The 17,762-nt window shown below is 40.3% G+C and overlaps 5 protein-coding genes across 11 annotated transcripts in view; 2 read left to right on the top strand and 3 right to left on the bottom strand.

The window, feature by feature from the left end:
* LOC108092065 (forkhead box protein O) overlaps positions 1-2,369 on the top strand; it is a 31,219-nt gene extending 28,850 nt beyond the window's left edge. For all 6 annotated transcript variants that reach the window (XM_043208916.1, XM_043208918.1, XM_017191529.2 and 3 more), the window contains exon 11: positions 1,377-2,369. The gene's annotated coding sequence lies outside the window, so the exon portion shown is untranslated. The remainder of the gene's footprint in view (positions 1-1,376) is intronic.
* An 853-nt stretch (positions 2,370-3,222) lies between these two features.
* LOC108092187 (ecdysteroid-regulated 16 kDa protein) lies at positions 3,223-6,037 on the top strand. 2 transcript variants are annotated; one of them, XM_017191713.1, is made up of 3 exons: positions 3,223-3,300; positions 4,842-4,939; positions 5,433-6,037. In XM_017191713.1, the coding sequence occupies exons 2-3, from the start codon at positions 4,855-4,857 to the stop codon at positions 5,825-5,827; spliced, it is 480 nt and encodes a 159-aa protein (XP_017047202.1). In that variant the 5' UTR covers positions 3,223-3,300; positions 4,842-4,854; the 3' UTR covers positions 5,828-6,037. The 2 variants fall into 2 exon arrangements, with proteins under 2 accessions (XP_017047202.1, XP_017047203.1); XM_017191714.1 differs by lacking the exon at positions 3,223-3,300 and adding an exon at positions 4,340-4,458.
* On the bottom strand, positions 5,833-10,749 carry LOC108092186 (neuropeptide CCHamide-1). Its single transcript, XM_017191712.1, has 4 exons — positions 10,530-10,749; positions 7,005-7,040; positions 6,878-6,924; positions 5,833-6,634 (listed from the first exon to the last, which is right to left on the bottom strand). The coding sequence occupies exons 1-4, from the start codon at positions 10,591-10,593 to the stop codon at positions 6,239-6,241; spliced, it is 543 nt and encodes a 180-aa protein (XP_017047201.1). The 5' UTR covers positions 10,594-10,749; the 3' UTR covers positions 5,833-6,238.
* A 512-nt stretch (positions 10,750-11,261) lies between these two features.
* Positions 11,262-12,099, bottom strand: LOC108091889 (10 kDa heat shock protein, mitochondrial). The gene is made up of 2 exons (XM_017191274.2): positions 11,971-12,099; positions 11,262-11,911 (listed from the first exon to the last, which is right to left on the bottom strand). Exon 2 carries the CDS (start codon positions 11,877-11,879, stop codon positions 11,571-11,573), a length of 309 nt encoding a protein of 102 aa, XP_017046763.1. The 5' UTR covers positions 11,880-11,911; positions 11,971-12,099; the 3' UTR covers positions 11,262-11,570.
* A 1,742-nt stretch (positions 12,100-13,841) lies between these two features.
* On the bottom strand, positions 13,842-17,015 carry LOC108091857 (pyrokinin-1 receptor). Its single transcript, XM_017191237.2, is given in 5 exon segments — positions 13,842-14,745; positions 14,822-14,974; positions 15,155-15,288; positions 15,291-15,371; positions 15,901-17,015. Coding segments are annotated over 5 exon segments (1,284 nt in total). The 5' UTR covers positions 16,754-17,015; the 3' UTR covers positions 13,842-14,682.
* Positions 17,016-17,762: the final 747 nt, after the last annotated feature.

Here is a 17,762-nt window from a genome sequence, read left to right as displayed (position 1 = left end):
AAAAGGACCTGTTCGAAAAGGTCCTTGCGGGAACAAACCGCATTTACACTCACTTAACTCAACACGATGCGGAGGTCGCTTTCCATGGCTTTTTGCCCCGTTCGGAGCAGGGAAAACAATTGCCAGGAAGCAGGGGGAAAACGGGAAACGGCTTGTGTACAAGCTGCTTAAGGTCCTTAAGGACTCTCACCCACACCCACACACGCACGCGTTCAAACAAATAAAGCTCTGCGAGCGGTTTAAACACTTGTTGCATGGACAAAGGATAATGACGTGACAGAAGCTAGCACTCACACAGGAACACGCACCTTCACATACACAGAAAGAAATGTTTGGAATTTTTTTTGATTTATTAAACTGTATGAAAGTGTTACTAGAAAGGCATAACATTTTCTTGAATTTATTGGTCTTATAAATATAACTTACTATTCAATTTAAACATTATTTTAAACATCATATTTTGTATTAAAATTTTGAATAATTTGTTTTTTTGTGTAACTAATAAAATATTAACTCGTTTTGTAATAAACTGCAAGGCAGTCGAAAGGAACGGCTGGAAAATGCGGAAAAGGGCAAAGGCCACAGTGCCACCTGGTGGCTTCTTGTCCTGTCAATCCGTCCGTGAAAGGCACTGCAAATATCCTTGGGGAACGGGAGTGGGGAACATCTAATCACAGGCAGTGGCTCAGAGTCAGTCAATCACGCTCGCAGTCACACACAAAATTTAATGCCCCCAAGGAGTGGTGGCCATAAAGCGCTCATAAGTAGGCTTCGCACTCCCTTTCTTTCATTTTTTTTCTGGTCCCCTCCTTCAAGTGTCGCATAAAATTCAATTGCAGGCCATAAAAACTGCGCGTGATCTACATACACAATATAATTTAAAGCTGTAACTAATAAAATTGCCAGCGATAAGCGAGGAGCTTTGATTTTTATGTTTCTGTGCGAGCGACAACAATTTGCCAGGCAAAATGGATGGAATTTATTGGGGCTGAGGCTAAAATCTTATTTTAAATGTTTAGCGCCGTCGTTTTTATGGCATAATTTTGGCCGCTTGTAGTTTGTCCTTCGGCTGAATTTGCATAAAAATTGCCAGATAAGAAGATGGGGAAAGTGTCGAGTGCTCTATCTCCCTCTCATCAGCCGGCTTATGAATATTTCTGTCAAGTGTCAGAAGCTATTAGACCCCAAAAAAATTTCCTGAATAAATTAGAAGCCCCGGAGGAAGGACGTCTTGGTCATTGTCAGGAAATTCTGATTGTGCTTTTATGAAGTGTTGATTTGGAACTTATTTACTTAAAATACGAATACTATTTTGTACAGATTCAACTAAAACTATAAACTTACTAAACTTTTCTTATTCTTTTCTCTCGTTTCAGGATAAATCTGGTCGCTTCTAATCTAACATACATACAATACATATACATAGTTGTATAATTACAAATATATAGTTATGCATTACACATAGAAAGGAAGCATACAAATAATACCAATTAATCACCAATAATTAGATGCTACAATTAGTAAAAGTCTCTGTGACAGTGCAAAACAACTTTGTCCACTAGCGAAGGGAAACTTGAATTGAATTGAAAAACAAAAACACAACACGGTTTAGTTGTTAAGTTCAACTTTGTACATATTAATTTTAATAACCTTGACGTAAAGAACCCACAAATAATAATAATAATACCACTACTGATAATAAACAACAAACAAGCGTAAAACGTAAACTAAATGTTCAATAACTAAATGGAAAATATTCTTTAACCAGCTAAGATGCAAAACAAAAATGGAGAAAATGGCAACGGAAACCTAAACAAAAGAAATTAGCACAATTATGTAATAATTTATGCTTAATTAATGTATTTAATTGAAAATCTAATTGTAACTGTATATTTTTTCTATAAAGAGCAAAGAAAACCCTTAAAGAAGAATGAAACTTGTGTAAAAATTATGCTTAAGATTCGCAATGATATACGTAATAAATTCTCCGGTTAGTTAGCTCACCTAAAAACAGCTCGGCTTAAAAAAATGAAATCCTTTTGTTACATAACTACGCCAACACCCATATGTAGATCGTACACTTAAAAAAAACCCGATTGAATGTAACACTTGAACTTTCAAGAATTAGTAAATGTAAATGTTGGTAGGCAAAATAGAAATACAAAATTATAACAGAATATCCAGAAAACTCAAACCCAAGCAAAACTAGAAGCATAAAATTATAAGCAAATACATGCGCATCATTGTGTACTATTATGGGCTAAATGTTAATTATTAACTAGATTGTACAATTCAAATGTAGTTCATACTATTTAAAATGAAAAACGGAGTGAAGATGAATAAACTGATGATTCAATATAAGAAACAAAGCTCGTTGTTTTAATTACTCCTGAGGGAGAATCTGGGGTTCCACGTTTGGGGTTTGTATAGAAATTATAGTGACTGTTGCTTTTGGAATTTGTTATTATAATTCTAAAGAGCTTATCTTAAAATTGACAAAAATCCGTTTGGCAAAACTTTTTAGTTGTTTTTGAAGGTTTTATTTTAAAATAAACGGAATGTGATTTTACAGCAAGCAGTTTACTGCTTTTGGTCCCAGCGACACCTAGCGAGGGTTTCATGTATTAAGTACATTGGAGTTGCCAACTACATTTCCAATGTCAAAGTGGCGCCACCTGGTTGTCAAGATACAAAACGCTTTTGAATGCACTGAGAACAATTTTGTATACCTAGATCGCTAACATGCATCTTTGTGTAAAAAGTTTGTTGCTGAAATAACATATTTTCAAATCATATACTATTTTATACTATACTATTATATAAAAAAGATGTAGCGGCAAAAGAATAGATACACAGCATGGTTCTCAGTAATGGGATTCTTAACTAACGAGAAAAGGAAGTACTTTTTGTTGTTACTTCCGAGTTGAACAGCAAGCGATCATCGCTTCCCCAATATTTGCCACTTCCAGCTCATTCCGTATGCCGAGTGGTGTGTCAACAGAAACCTAAAGCGTAGTTAGGATTTCCTAAACCGCTTTCCTCTCGCTTTTAGCAGGGAGCAGCAGCTGATTGAACGTTGACCGCTTGAACAGTGGAGCACCCACTCCACAAAAAGGCCGGAAACTTTCAATTCTTCAGCATTGTGTAAAGTCTTTCAAGCCAGACAAACCGGCCGGGGCAGAGTTTTTTTTTTTGTCTATTTGGGCGCAGCTTTCCGTTTCGAATTTGGTCAGTTGCATTTCGAGCTTCGAACGCTGCAGTTGCGGTTTGCCACTCCTCTTCTAAATCAACACGAAACAAGTAAAACCACTAATAAAATTTAAGCTTGTTATTCTGATCTGTGCGAGAAATTTCTAATTTACATACACTGTACTAAGTTTCGTATTTTTCCAATTTAAGTTAATTTAATTAATGAAAACTACTCTTTGTGTATTCATGCTTCCGTAAAATCTTTGCATTCATGTTGTTGTGTTCTCGGTTTCGTTATGAGCTCGACTTTCTAAATGCTAATTGAAATGAACTTAAAAGTGGGCACGTCACACTATACTGCTCATCAACTTCCTGGAAAATCTGAACAAAGGGGAACGATCAGTTCATTCTTAAACAGATCAAGTAAATCGATTCGTTTTTTTTTACAAGTTATAGTGAGGTGCCTTGCATATCAAACGTGAAGATATTTTTGTACGCTCTATTAACAGGGCTTTAATATGGTATCGTATCACTCGCCAATCTCAGACAGAAATCAAAGCTTTCAGTTTTTGTATGTTAATGTTTATACGAATGCAATTTGCATTTTAAGTACGATTATTTGTTTAGGCCACACAAACATGATTTGGCAAACTTGTTATGGGCTCTAAACATTGTGGATATTTGATAATTTACTATTTGGCAGGCGGAAAGATCGCGCCTTTGTTGGCTTTTGGCAAAAACGTAAATCCAAGGTGTTAATTCAGACTAAAAGTCTCAAGTACGAGTACTTGCAAAATATAGTAAACAAATCAAGAATCTATTTTGAAAATATAAGCATCAAATTATGATCCACATTGATTAACAAGCACAGAGATTTCAAAGCACTTTTACTTTCAATGAAGTTAGCTTCTATGTGGATACTGTTCATTAATGAATATAGAATTCACTTTTTTAAAACAAAATTGGAAGGTAAACAAAATCATTTACTTTTAAATAGTAATGGATACGGCCTGAAGTTTAGTTGTCTGAACTTCTTGATGTAATTAAACGCTTGGCATGCCGGGCAGGCAAAGAAAATGGGCAGTAGTCAATTAAGCTGTGATTCAGCAGTCGCCGCCTTAAATATCTTATATATATTACGAACATGCGATGAGATCGGCGGTTCATTTGCCGATCGTCGTTCGTAGCTTGAGGTACTAGCTCCCGAGAGCTCCGCGAGAAAATATAGAAGCGAAGCACTCAAGTTGATAGCAATTGCCAGGAAAATTGGTAAATTAAACGGACAACTTGGTTTTCCCCGAGCGATTGACTCTAATAAGGGAGTAAACAGAACATTTAACAATTGAAGTTCAAGTAGTTTTCTGAATATTAAGTTGCCAGTTAACTTTTCGGATCTGAAACTAAAGTTGCCTTGTGCTGTCCAAGTTGTAATTGCCGACTTTACGTGAGAGATTGTTTTGTGATGTTTGTGAGGTGATTTTAAGTCAAGGTCGATCTTTCGTTTCAAGCTCGACTGGTCCAACTGCAACCGGTTTTTGGCCATAACGTGGGCCTGTTATCAACCAGGCCAAAGCTCTCGTCTCGGGGTCCAAATTAGTTGACCAGCAATTAGCGACCTCTCGTTAAATTCGTCTCACTTTTCTTACAATTAGCCACATCGCCAGAATGAAGCTGAGCTCGGGACTGTTTTTGATCTGCGCCGCTTTGCTCGGCTGCTCGTCGGCCACTGATGTCAGTCCCTGCCCCAAATGTAAGTACTAAATTAGAGATAAAAAAATAAAAATAGTTATAAAACTAGGAAAGCAATCAAAACGTCGACGAACAGCCCAAAAACTAGTTACTTTCAACAGTTTTAGATAGCTTACGGATTGATTGAATAAACGCTTTCGGAATTAAATTGTTTATAGACCCATTTACATATTAGCTGAGTCGTAAACAAATTAATTATAGACTTTTCAAGTTAATTAACATACACTTCTAGTAAACATATACGTTGTTTAAAGCTTTCAGTGAATACAGATTTTTCTTTAACCGTTACTAAATTAGATATGAATAATTTTCGGTAAATTTTTGTAATTGAATACACAAGAAATATGGATTTAAATTTTCAACTTTTAAGTTATCATTTCATTAATCAGGAAAGACTCTTTTAAAATCGGCTTAAATTTAAATAGACTGAAACTGGATGTATATTCATAATTAACTTGAGATTTAAACCATGATTTCCCCCTCTCGACTTGCAGCCAAATCCAAGGCCTTGACTGCCGGCGACGTGTCCATCTCGAACTGCCCGAAGAGCAAGTGCATCCTGAAGCGCAACACGGAGGCGAGCATCCAGATGAAGCTGCGACCTGAGAGGGACTTCCAGGAGCTGACCTCGGACATCCAGGGCATCATCCTGGACGTGCCGCTGCCCTTCCCCGGATACTACGGCACCAGCGCCTGTCCGCACATCTACGACGAGGCGGGGGAGAAGAAGGTGGGCTGCCCGCTGAAGGCCGGCCAGGTGTACACCTACAAGAACAGCTTCAAGATCCTGCCGGTTTACCCCACCGTCAGCCTGGAGATCCACTGGGGACTGGGCGACAAGCACGGAGATGCCGCCTGCTTCCAGATACCCGCCAAAATCAAGGCCTAAACAGCTGCGATGTTTGCACTCAATGTTAGCTTTTATTAGTGGTAAATCTTAAGATCGTATCTGCATATGCTTAGTTATGGATTAAGTACGGTTAAGTGAACGAAAACGAAGCGGGCCATTGTTGCGGCATCCAGCCAGTGACGCAAAATGGCCAGAGAGGATTCCACTGATCAGCTCAGTAAATCTAATAATAAAAAACACCACAACAAATTCTACAAGTTGACTGCTCCGATCGCCGATGCCTTGTTTAAATTGTTTTAAATTGATTTTATTTTAATTGATGCCCGGCATGCGATGCGATGATCTCGCGTGTGATAAATATCTTTCAATTTCGCTCTGCTGTGTGTTTAACTTCTGCTTAGCTAACGTGTTATCTGCATAATTTCAATTTGGCAATTTAGTTCGGAGAGTTCACTTCGTGAGATCGTACGGCGGCATCTGGGGCATCTCGTTTTCGGCATCGATTTGGGCTTGCAGTGCCTGTTGCAGCTTCCGCCAACTTTCGGCGGCGGCATCATACTGGCCGCCCCTGCCACGCCCCTCGCGCTGCTGTTGGTCCTGCAACTGCCTCAGTTGGTAGCGATGCTGCCGCATCAACTGCGTCCACTTCGGGCCACTCCGGTTGCGATCCTCCAAGTCCCGACGAGTTGAAAGAACTGGAACTGCCAAAGGTATGTTGCTGCCACTATTCGTGTTCGTGTTCGTGTTGCTGTCGTCATCGTTGTCCTCCGGGTTGTTCTGGTTGTTCTGGTTGTTGTATAGTTCCTCAGCCAGGGTATCAATCGCGTACGAGTTGGGTCCAGAAGGCTAAAGAGATATAACATTCATTACAATTCCATTACAGCAGTTTTAATATTGTAATTCCAATAGAATTACTAAAGAAGTAACTATATTTTAATTCTCGGGAAAGGTTATTTAAATTTAACAACTACTGAAATAGTAAACACTCCTCTACAAATTGTACAAGATAAACCTTCTATCACTTTTCAGGAGAGACTTTGGTTAAAGCTAGTTCATGTTCTTGTTTTTAGTAAAAGGTTTATGCCTCACCTGTTTGGCATCTATTACCGCCTTGCCTCCAGATCGCTTGCCATGAGCTGTAAAATATATAAACGGTGAGTCGTAAAGGAAGTCCTGATGAACTACTCCTGTCAGAGTCTAACAGGCGAACACTTACCTCCCCAACACGAATGTCCGTATTCCAAGCAGGAACCTGAAAGTATGCAACATTTTTTTTCATTTAAAATAAATCATCATCAGTTGGCACAACGCTAAGACTTTGTGCGCGTAAATTTGCTAGAAAATAAGATACAACCCGGCTGCTCTGTAGTTTCGACCTCCCGGCGAGCCTAACCAAAGGCTTTAAGAACTTTCTCTTTCACTTTTTCCAGGTAAGAGCTGCTTTCTTGTGGCCTTTCGCCTGCAGCCCACTGAAGATGCTACTTTGGATGCTGCTTTCCCAGTAAAAAGCACATGTTTATTGTTCACTTGGCTGCTAATGTCGTGCTCTATGATAAATGTGGCCATTACAGAGCTCATATGCCAACGCGGTGCGAGTTGAGTAATGCACTCTGAGGAGCAGAAGTCCTGCATCCCAGTGCGTGGCAAATTTAAACAGCACTGAGCAAAACTTCTTATTTATTTTAAAAATCCGTAATAAGCTAAAAAACGTACCATTAATTTCTAAGAACAAATGCTTGGGTGTTTATAACAAATCAAACTCTATATAAAAGTTCTTTAAACTTTTACTGCAATAAGCTACTGCTTCTTTCTGAAGTAGAAAAGGGAACATTTGGCTTTGTTATGAACTAGGCATAATTGCATAATGGCATTGTATGTCCTGTTAAATGTTGAATAACAACCAGGCAACGTTTTTTTTGCTAGTTATTTTACACCCCAAGTTTCCCAATTTTAACAACTTGATTTGCGCCAGCTTAGGTGAATAGCTCCACGTCGCCGTGCAGAATCAACACGTTGCCGTGCATAACACTTACACAAGGTCCTTGATGCCACTCGTGCATTGTGTGCCAAAAAAAAAAAAAAAAGGAGACGAACTTGTAAGAGGTGGCGACGCAGAACTAATCACACAAATGGACGGCAACGCATCACCATGAAAGGAAGAGGACTCAGCTGGGACAGGACGACCGGAACAGGACGTAAGAGCACGCATTGCACAACTGTCAGTGGAAGGAAGATCTGCGACAAAAAGCAGGAGTTACGGCAAGTGGCAACAAGTTCCATGACGCAGATGGGCCAGAGTTTTTGTGGGGCGGGGTTTTGTTGGTTGGTTGGTTTGCATAAGCCAAGATAAATATGTATTATAAACGGCGCGGCCAGACGATTCCATCATGCCTGGCGCGGCTGTTGCTACCCTGGCCATATATCAAACCCGTAATCATTTGTCAATTACTTAAACCGTGGATTAATTGTTGCCGGGCGGCCACGAAACCCATACAATCGTGCATATGGAGACCACCACACTTGTTGACAGGCATGGCGGCCATCGGAGATAGCGATTGCCGACATCGAAGCCTTTTGGGGTCGCCGCATCGAAGGGCTGTCATTAAACTGAGTCCCCCATTAATGGGACCTATTTGGCCGAATCCCACACCCACTCCCACTTTTCCCAATCAGCAGCCGAGATAGCCAATTAACTTGACCAGCGCATTTTAATGGCCATATCCTTGATCTTGGCCGCGTTGGCGTCCCCACTTCTGAATAATGTCTTTTTTTAATGACCCAAAAGTGCGGCGCAATTTAGCGGTGACTGAATGCGTTTTGTTTAATTTTGTTCCGGGGATTCCCCAGCAGAAAAGAGTCATTGCGAAAAGTGTTAGAAGTGTCGTTTAAAGTGTGATTAAATTTTTTAATGCTTTAAATGTGAATTTTTTATTCTGATTATTTAATTGCAACAATACGTTAAAGACTTTGATAAAACGTGCATTTAATATTACAACAATGGAAAAAGTTTAAAATTATGAGAAATATACATTTTTGTAAAATTTTATATTTGATATTTTACTATTTCCCTGTCATTTAAAATAATAACTATATTTTTAAGTGCGAGTTGTTGGTTACAAAAACTAAAAGCCAATTTGAGTTTATTAAAAGTAAGAAGCATTATGTTTTCGAAGATTGTTATCTTTCATGGTTTTTCCCCGAAATAAAAACTCATTTATTCGCTTAGATAAAACCTCTGTCTCTCGCTGACCTGAACCTAACCCAATCTGCGTTTAGCCCAAAAAAAAATTCCACAGCTGGAACGCGGTTCTCCTGGTCATGGCCAATCTCTGCAGGAATCGAGGAGGAATGGAGGGATGGCTGGTATTCTATCTGACTGCAACGCCTGCAGGCGGCACAGCTTGACAGGTTCACACGTTCGGTTCGGGTTTTATTTTTCCGTTCTTGCTGACGCTTTTTCTGCGTCTCCGTCACCTTCCAAATTACGTGGATTTCCATTAACACCGTGACACGAATGCCGCCTTTCACAGTATTGCACCCAGAAAAATATATGATGGGCTAGTGACTTAGGAAAAAAAAAATCTTTCTATTTTTAAAAAGCAACTTTTATCACTAAACTGTACAACTATAACGATTTTTAAATGAATCTTGTCTAAAATAGATATACGGAGTTAAAGTTATTATCACTTTGAAAACAGGTTGGACGTCATTATTTCTTTCGGTGTAATTGTTGTTTGGTACGCAGTTCGGATTAATTTACGATGGCAATCGAAAGCGTTGAAAGCGTTCAGGGAGGTTCGGTCCGAAGGGCGAAATCGAGCCCCCGATCTCTCCGCCCCATGGCGTAAATCCAGATCCCCCTCGAAATCCGTTGGTTAGCCTGCATTTGCGGTGAGTAAGGAAAATACGTAGAAAAACCCCAAAAAGGGAAGCCGCCGAACTAGCGAGCAAACAAAGGCGTATCAACAGGAAAATGTGCATAAAACTCGAACTGATAAAGCGGATTAGAAGCGCAAATGGAAAACGGGGAAGGGGCGGATCGGAAAATGGGAGCTGGATTTTTCCCGGCTAACCATGATATTGGGGACACGTATTACCGGTTGGTTAATCAGCTAGTAGTTTGGTATTTTTATGGTTTAGATAGGCCACTAAGTTCTCGGAATTGTGACTCAGCATATCATTCAATTTCGTCATTTCGTTTAAGCCAGAAAGTATACTTCAAGCTGTTGAATTCTAATGAGTAAGACTTTAGTAATCGTTTAATTTGATTTGTATGTGATTAAGTTTACATTACAAAAGCATTTTTAAAATTGGTAAAATAAATTTCAAAATTATTTCGCAAGAAAACTAGAAACCCAAAACTTTCATGATATGATTAGACTCAAAATCTTGATTTTTTAATAAAACCATAAATAATTTATAAGGACGTTACAAAAAGGACAATAGTAAAAAACACTAGATTCTCAATAAAAACTTATCTCAGTTAATTTTTTAGCATTTTAGATGTTTAAATTATTTAGTAAAACCAATCTTTATTTAATACTAAAAGATTTCTTAGAACTTATGGAAGCTATGTAGTTTGTGAAAAGCGGTTTAAAACTTCTACTGATCTTAGCAAGTTTTTGAAATAAAATAAGCCCCAGAATACTTAAATAAATGTATTTAAGAATACAATTTTGAGGAAGATATTTAATTGATCACTTTTAACTTTATTTAACATAAACTTTTAATAACTTTTTACCTGTCACAAGGGCAAAGAGTGCCACCAACACCACCAACGTCCAACTGCACTTGCTGTACCACATTTTTCAATAAATTTTATTTCGCAACCTGCACGCAAATTGTCCGATGTCAGTTATAATTTGGTTTTGTTTCGGTAACTTTTAGCCAACTTTTGCACAGAACACTTTGCACAGAATTTCAGGACTTTCCACTCTTGCCACTTGTTGATCAGAGTCAGGTGCCAACGCTTTTCGAATTGCCAACAAACTGCGGTCGGCCAGCGGCTTTTATAGCTTAGAAAAGTACGGTGTTCTCCTGCCGTTAAACCGCCGCCGAGATAACGGGATAGCCAATACGAACGGTACTCGCCGAATGCTGGGCCTTCGGCACGAAGAAATCCGAGCGGAACCGAAGCGATCCATCTGCCAATGAGCAGTTAGACGGAGGCTCCCACGCAACAGGCAGTCGAGTGGGTGGCGGTTGGGTGCTGCATTGATGGCTGGGGGGATGGATTAAGGTACAGTGGGTGGCATAGGGGTCAGCATGGTGTGGGTATAAAGGTGCATAGGCAGGGGGTTTCAGTGAACTGCGCTATTTAAAGTCCCTCGAATTGTTACTTTTATTCAACATTTAGTAGCACACCTTTTGGGGCTTTCTAAAAATATCTTTTTCTTTATTCAACCCCTTGGCCTTGGACAAGAGTTAAGGTCAAGGTACTAAGCTTGCAGTGCAACCTTTTAAATACTTATTCTTCAGTAACGTCGGCACCCAACATTGATCCCTTTTATTTCATAGGTCGCATCTGAACAATGTATAATTGGACTGTCCTTACATGAAATGGTGGGGTGTGAAGATGTTGTTAAATGTTGCGCCAGCGAGTTAGTGTAGTGTGTGGCTTTTAGCAAGCTACCAAATAAAACATTTCATTATAATCATTTAGTTTCGAACGCAATACCGAAGCATATAACAAGTGTGCGCCGGAATGAAGTCAAGTTGGCAGCAGTTTCGTGTCCATTAGTGTTGAGATGTGTATGTTGCAGGATATAGCCACTTTGCACGGCTACTCAAGTTTGGCCAGAATGTCGCTCTCGCGGAAGAGCAGGTATTCACGCTTGTCATCCATGTCGACCTTGGTGCCTCCGTACTTGGGCAACAGAACTCGATCGCCCTCCTTAACGCCCACAGCCAAATGGCCAGCTCCGTTCGGATTGCGAGCTCCGGGTCCAACGGCCACGACCAAACCCTGCATCTCCTTGGGCACCGACTCCTCCGGCAGCAGGATGCCACCCGCAGTGGTGGTCTTCACCTCGAAGCGCTGGATCAAAATGCGATCCAGCATGGGAATCACCTTCTTGATGACGTTGGACATCGTCCTTTTTCACAAAGACGTTCCCTTCGGCACTGAAACAATGGTAAACGATTTTAAACCGGTTTTTCACTAAATGTTTTCTCTTGGTTACCTCTTTGTGTTTTATAACTTTAAAATTTTTTTAAATATTTTACGGTGTATTTTTTTGTTATTTTTAGGCGTACGATGTTTTTCTATTGCTTCCCAGCTGCGAACTGAAAAATAATAGGAAGGTTTAAAATCGAAACGACTAACAACCAAAGTCAAGGATATAGTGATTGAACCTCAAATTTGAAACCTAAACAGGCAACTGCGATCTGAACGAAGTTTGTGAAAAATATTTTGAAAAGAACTAATTTTAACATATAATATTAAGCGATAGAAAATTAGCATTTACAGTGTAATTGATAATTTTTTAAACATCGAAAACATTTTATTTCCGCAAAGAAGTATTAGAAATTAAAATGAATATGTAAATAAAGCGCATACACCTCTTGAGTTTGTCGTCAACGTTGCGCAGTGCGCACGCTTATTTTTCTCGTATAGCCGGCTTAAATTAACTCCAGCACGTGACTCACGAATCGTGACCATCAAATTAAATTCTCCTAATTAAGAACAAAGCGAAAACCGCAAAAGCAAAGCCAATACGCGCCAGACGTAATAAACAGTTAACAAGTAAACGGGAGAAACATGGTCCACTCTAGCAACTTTTTGCTTCGCTGCTCTGATTAATTTCCCACACTGCAGTCAGCGCCACCTGTTGGCAGCTTGTCTCACCAAGAAGAGGGGGTGGAGGTGGGTGTATTGCTATCCCTCTCCATCTGCTTGTCATCACTGTGTCTATGTGTGCGTTGCTTTCTTCCTTGTGCGTACGTGATTGTCTATTGGTGTGTGTGTGAGTGGGTGTTTGTCTAAACTTTTGGCGTGTTAAACGATGTTTTGTGTGGCTTTACTTTTTTCATTGTTTTAATATTCCCTTTATAATAAGCTAAAAAGGGTGTATTATTTTAGAAAGAAAACCTAAAAAAATTTTCAGACTTTCAAGTTTAACTAAGCTTGTTTATCTTAACCCAAAATTAATATTAAATTCTAAACTTACTCGAAGGAAATATTTTAAAATTTAATTTTCAGTTATATCAAAAAAGGGAGTTCAACCACTAATTTTGATATTTGCGTTTGCAATGTTTCCTTGTACTATAAACTATAAACTAACTATAAAAATATTAAAAAAAAAAAAATTAAAAGTTCGTACTTACAAGATATATAATAGTTGGTGTAATATGCTGAAAAATCAAATAATGTGGAATAGTTTTTCTGGAAACGAAAACAAAGTTACCTTAGCGAATTTGAAAACAAATTCTAAAAAAATTATTTATGTACGGGGTATTTCAAAGTAGGTTTAGTCCTATTAAGCTCATTCATTAGATTTTTTGTTGCGCTTTCCTGCTGCTTTTCCCGCCCGATTTGCTCGTAAATCACAAACTTCATAATTTCTACGTCACTTTGCGAACGTGTGTGTATTTGCTTGGCTTTTGCTCCTCTTGCCGGCTGTTTTGAGCCATTTCTTTTTTTTTTTTTGGCTTAACGTGACGTTGGCAGAACAAATCGTTTTTGTTTTAGCCATCTGACTTGTTTGCTCCTTTATGGCCCGCTGCGCTTTGGACTTTGACGCATTTGCGTCGTATTACGATGGGTGCTGCTTTTGGCCAATCCTCCGTGCAGTTCTTCCGTGAGTTCTTGCGAGGGCTTCCATTTGGTTGATTGCATTTTCATAACAATTTGGGGGGATTACTAATACGCCACGTAGTCCCTGCATTTGCATGACCTTGAACCAGTCGCCACCTCATTAGAATTTCATTTGTAGTCAGCGAGGCGCAGACGACAGGACCGCAATCGATAAAAACCCAAATGTATTTTATGAGCAAATTACATTTTCACCAGAGTGAATCCTTAGAAAGATGCGGAAAATAAGCGGGCGCGGAATATGCTAAGCTTTATTTGCAGCCATGGGAATAATTTTAATACAGCAAATTCATCCTTTAAGGTATCCCTAGGATATATACACAATATACACATAAATATCTGGTTAGTGAACGAACTTGGTCCGTCATTTAAATTGAGTTTGATACTGAATAAAGTTATTTGAAATCTTATCTTAACGGAATTACAGTTCCCTTTTTCAATACAAAATAGGATAATCAAATGTGAATCTTTATGGAACTTAGTTACCGGCTACAGGATTGTTTATAATGCTTCTTTAAAAGCACAGTGTTTCACTTTGGCATGTTTGTGAAACATAGGGATACATTACATAACTTTTTTGTGGCTAAAATGTAACATGTCATAGGTCTCAGCTTTCATACTTTGCTCAATTATATTCTTATATATATACGTGGTGGGCGTTCACTAAGTGATTGATTTATATCAGCAGGAAGTACTATTAAGCTATAAACATCTCGGGCTTACTTAAGAGTAAGTCCCCCTGGGCTCTGAACAAAGTTTAATTTAAAGAGCGCCAGTTGACTGAGTCAAAGGTTCGACTTTTCTTAAAGTAAATAATTCAGAATACTTGAAAGACTAGTTCAGGCATTTTTCCAGCCCGATTCAGCTTCGCTAGCCGATGCTGCATGAATGAAAAACTTAACCTTTAGGCGACAGAGCGCTTGTGATTAACTTTTAATTGCCAAGTGCAAATGAATGCAAAAGCAGTTTAAGCTAAACGCTTTGGTAGCAGCAGCAATGTCTGTCTGGATACCCTTACGTCGGCAAGCTGGCAACTGGCTTAAACGGAACTCAAATAAGTTAGCATCGGAGAGCGAGTGGTTCACTTGGCCTGGGCATTGATCATGGCGTACTGGGAGGCGACTTGCGGCCTATTCAGCGGATTCTGGTGGGAGTGGATATAATATTGAGAAAAAGTTAATACCACATCTGATCACTGATTATATGGTAGGTTCACTTACCTGCATTAACGATTGCTTCGGCTGCTCCGCCGATTCAATGGAGACGCGCTGCGTCTGACTGGAATTGGTTAGTGCCCTTCGCAAGCGCCGCGATTCGATGTTATTTCGCGAGTTCAGCGAACTCTTCGACACCTTCTTGCCAAAAAGCACGGCCTGAAATGGGAAACCAGTTAGTATTCCGCAAATTTATAGAGCAAAAATTTGGATGGTAACAAAAAGTGTGCAAAATATTTGCAGAGATAGAGTTTTGCATTTCAAAATGATCGATTTCATTCTTGTTACAAATCTCCTTCTAAAACTTAGTGAGAGTCCTGAACTTAAATGAGTTCTCACCTTGAAGGCCTCGCGGAACTTGTGGCTCATAATGTTGTACAGGAGAGGATTGATGCAGGTGGACAGGTAGTAGAGGACCCCGGAGATGTAGGTCACGCACGTGTAGACAAACTCGTGCTGGTCCCTCAGCTTGGCCCCCGTGCAGGGGCGTAGATGGCAATCAGCCGCTGGGCGTGGAAGGGGGCCCAGCACAAGAAGAAGCACACCACAACGGCCACTGGAAATCGATGGGGGGTAATGGGTAAATGGGGTTGCACACCAAGGGAGACACAGATAAAGAGTCAACGATTATATTTTTCGGTAATCACAATTGTCATCACAAATGGAGAAAGCCGAAATGACAAACGCAATAAATTGGCTGCAGACGGGTTGATTAGCCCCGCTTAGCGCATATGGTCAAACAGTTGGTATACACTCAGATAAATCAATATGCAAATGTTGAAATTCACAGAAATAGTCTTTAGATATATTAAGGGCTTTATAATTAATACAACTTGAATTTGGTATTAAACTGATTATCACACAAAACTGACTGTATTGAAACTGCATTTAATAACTAATTTTAGTTTAGTTTTAATAAGTAAAATCAACTTTTACTTCGATATTGATGATACACGTAAAATATGCATGCAATCAGCTCTTTTAAAACTATATTTATTCTTTCATAATTAACTTTATTTTTCCCAGTGCACAGTATCTATTTATTTATAGGTTAATTTTTATTTATTTATAGGATGATTAATTACCTAGCATCCTGAGCACACGCCGGGTGCCATAGTGATTGAGCCGACCCCTCACCGAGCTGAGTTGCGCTCCCGAGCCGCCCACAGTGCCCGCTGCTCCTGCACCGCCACCATTCAAATTGACGGCGGTACTGGAGCCCGCATAGCGGTACAGGATCGTATCGCTGGGCACGCTCTTCAGCTGCTGGCGACGGGCCACCGAGGCGGGACCCTCGACCAAGGTGGATCGGTACAGGTGCACTCCAATCAGCAGGTACAGCACCAGGATAATGGACATCGGGGCCAGGAAGAAGATGAAGGTGGACAGCTGGAACGAGTGCTTCACTATCTCCCGCACAATGCCGCACTGCTCCACGCCCGAATACCGCTCGATACCGAATTGGGCCGCCTGCGGAATGGCTGTCAGCACGGCCATAATCCAAATCAGCACAATAATCCGGATGGCGCGACTCAGCTTGCTCATGGCCTGGCCCAGAAACGGATGGCAGATGGCTATGTACCGCTCCACCGTGAAGGCGGTAATCGTCAGCACCGTGGCATTCGCCGATGTCTCCGCCAGCAAACCCCTTCCGATGCACACGTACTCGCCGAAAATGTACGGATACTTGGACCAGATGAAGGACACCTCCTGCGGAACTCCGGATAAAAGGAGCAGGAAGTCGGAGATGGCCAGCGAGAAGAGATAGTAGTTGGTGGCCGTGTGCATCGAGCGGTTCTTCTTGATCACAATGCAGGTGCTGATGTTGCCCACCACGCCGGTGATGAAGATCAAAGAGTAGACGACCGTAACGGGTATCACGATCGCCAGCGGATCGCGAGGCGGTCCAAGAATTTGGCTAACATTGCCAGCGGACATGATTGGCGCCGGCTGCTGGAATTTTTCCCCTTTTGTTTTCACAAAATTTCCACTAGCAGCGCTAAATTCCAGTGGCGTTTAACTGCGGCCGCGACTCCCGGTGTCCCCCTCAACTATGCTAATTATAATAATTTATTGGAGGCGACAGGGCGGCGGGAGGACAGGTATGAGTCCGGACTCGCGCTTCTCGATTCGCGATACTTGAATCTCGATTCTCGATTCTCAATTCTCGAATGGCGAATCTCGATTCTTGACTGGCACGCAAACGCACCAAATTACCGACGAGGTAATCCGCAATCCGTAATACGAATACGCTGGCCAAGTTTGTTGGGGGCCCGACCAACCGAACGACCGACTGTCTAAGTTTGCCGAATTGATTTTGATTCCCGAGAGCTGCTGCAACCGCACTCCAGCGCGCTCCAAACTTATCTGATAAGCCGCGGCGACAGTTCATTCAGATTTGTATCTGTATCTGAAAGCCAGCGACGAAGCGTCGTTGCTTTTTCCCTCACATGAATGCGGAAGGTGAACGACATGACTGTAACGAACGAGTGGCTCCAGCGAACGTGTCGGGCCAATTAAATCTGCGCCACTGGATTTATCTTGATGGGAATAACCTATGTTGGGCAAAGACTTAAAGTAAAACGCAAATTTTACGTAATTAAAGCGGATAATTGGCAACAGCGTTTAATTATGTTTGCTTTGGCCCATTTGAAAAACACTTAGTAGTCGTTTAAATAAACCTGGATAATGTCAGCAAGGCATCAATGTCCAAAAATAATGGAAAACAAAATGCAATAAAAAGATTTGTTGACATCTGGTAACAGTGCGTATGAGTAATGTCGAGCAGATTTTTAAAAACATCGTTTACTTTATTGTTTATGGGAATAATTTTGTTTGTCTGTTTCAATTGTGACGTAGGTTTTTTTAGACTTGAAACATTTGTATTCCAGAAAAAACTGACCTTAAAAATTATTAGGTAATTGTTTTTTTTTATTGAAAATGAGGT

This window comes from Drosophila ficusphila, unplaced genomic scaffold (assembly GCF_018152265.1).
Source record: "Drosophila ficusphila isolate 14025-0441.05 unplaced genomic scaffold, ASM1815226v1 contig_791, whole genome shotgun sequence".
Lineage (NCBI taxonomy): Eukaryota > Metazoa > Arthropoda > Insecta > Diptera > Drosophilidae > Drosophila > Drosophila ficusphila.
Note: the sequence above shows the minus strand (reverse complement) of the source record. Positions and strands in the feature narration are given on the sequence as shown.

Excerpts from the sequence above, each read along its gene's own strand:
- LOC108092187 (XM_017191713.1), top strand. The coding sequence starts at position 4,855 with ATGAAGCTGAGCTCGGGACTGTTTTTGATCTGCGCCGCTTTGCTCGGC. Across the intron at positions 4,940-5,432 it reads TGTCAGTCCCTGCCCCAAAT|CCAAATCCAAGGCCTTGACT; the intron begins GTAAGTACTAAA and ends CTCGACTTGCAG.
- LOC108092186 (XM_017191712.1), bottom strand. The coding sequence starts at position 10,593 with ATGTGGTACAGCAAGTGCAGTTGGACGTTGGTGGTGTTGGTGGCACTC. Across the intron at positions 7,041-10,529 it reads ACTCTTTGCCCTTGTGACAG|GTTCCTGCTTGGAATACGGA; the intron begins GTAAAAAGTTAT and ends GCATACTTTCAG. Across the intron at positions 6,635-6,877 it reads CGGTAATAGATGCCAAACAG|CCTTCTGGACCCAACTCGTA; the intron begins GTGAGGCATAAA and ends ATATCTCTTTAG.
- LOC108091889 (XM_017191274.2), bottom strand. The coding sequence starts at position 11,879 with ATGTCCAACGTCATCAAGAAGGTGATTCCCATGCTGGATCGCATTTTG.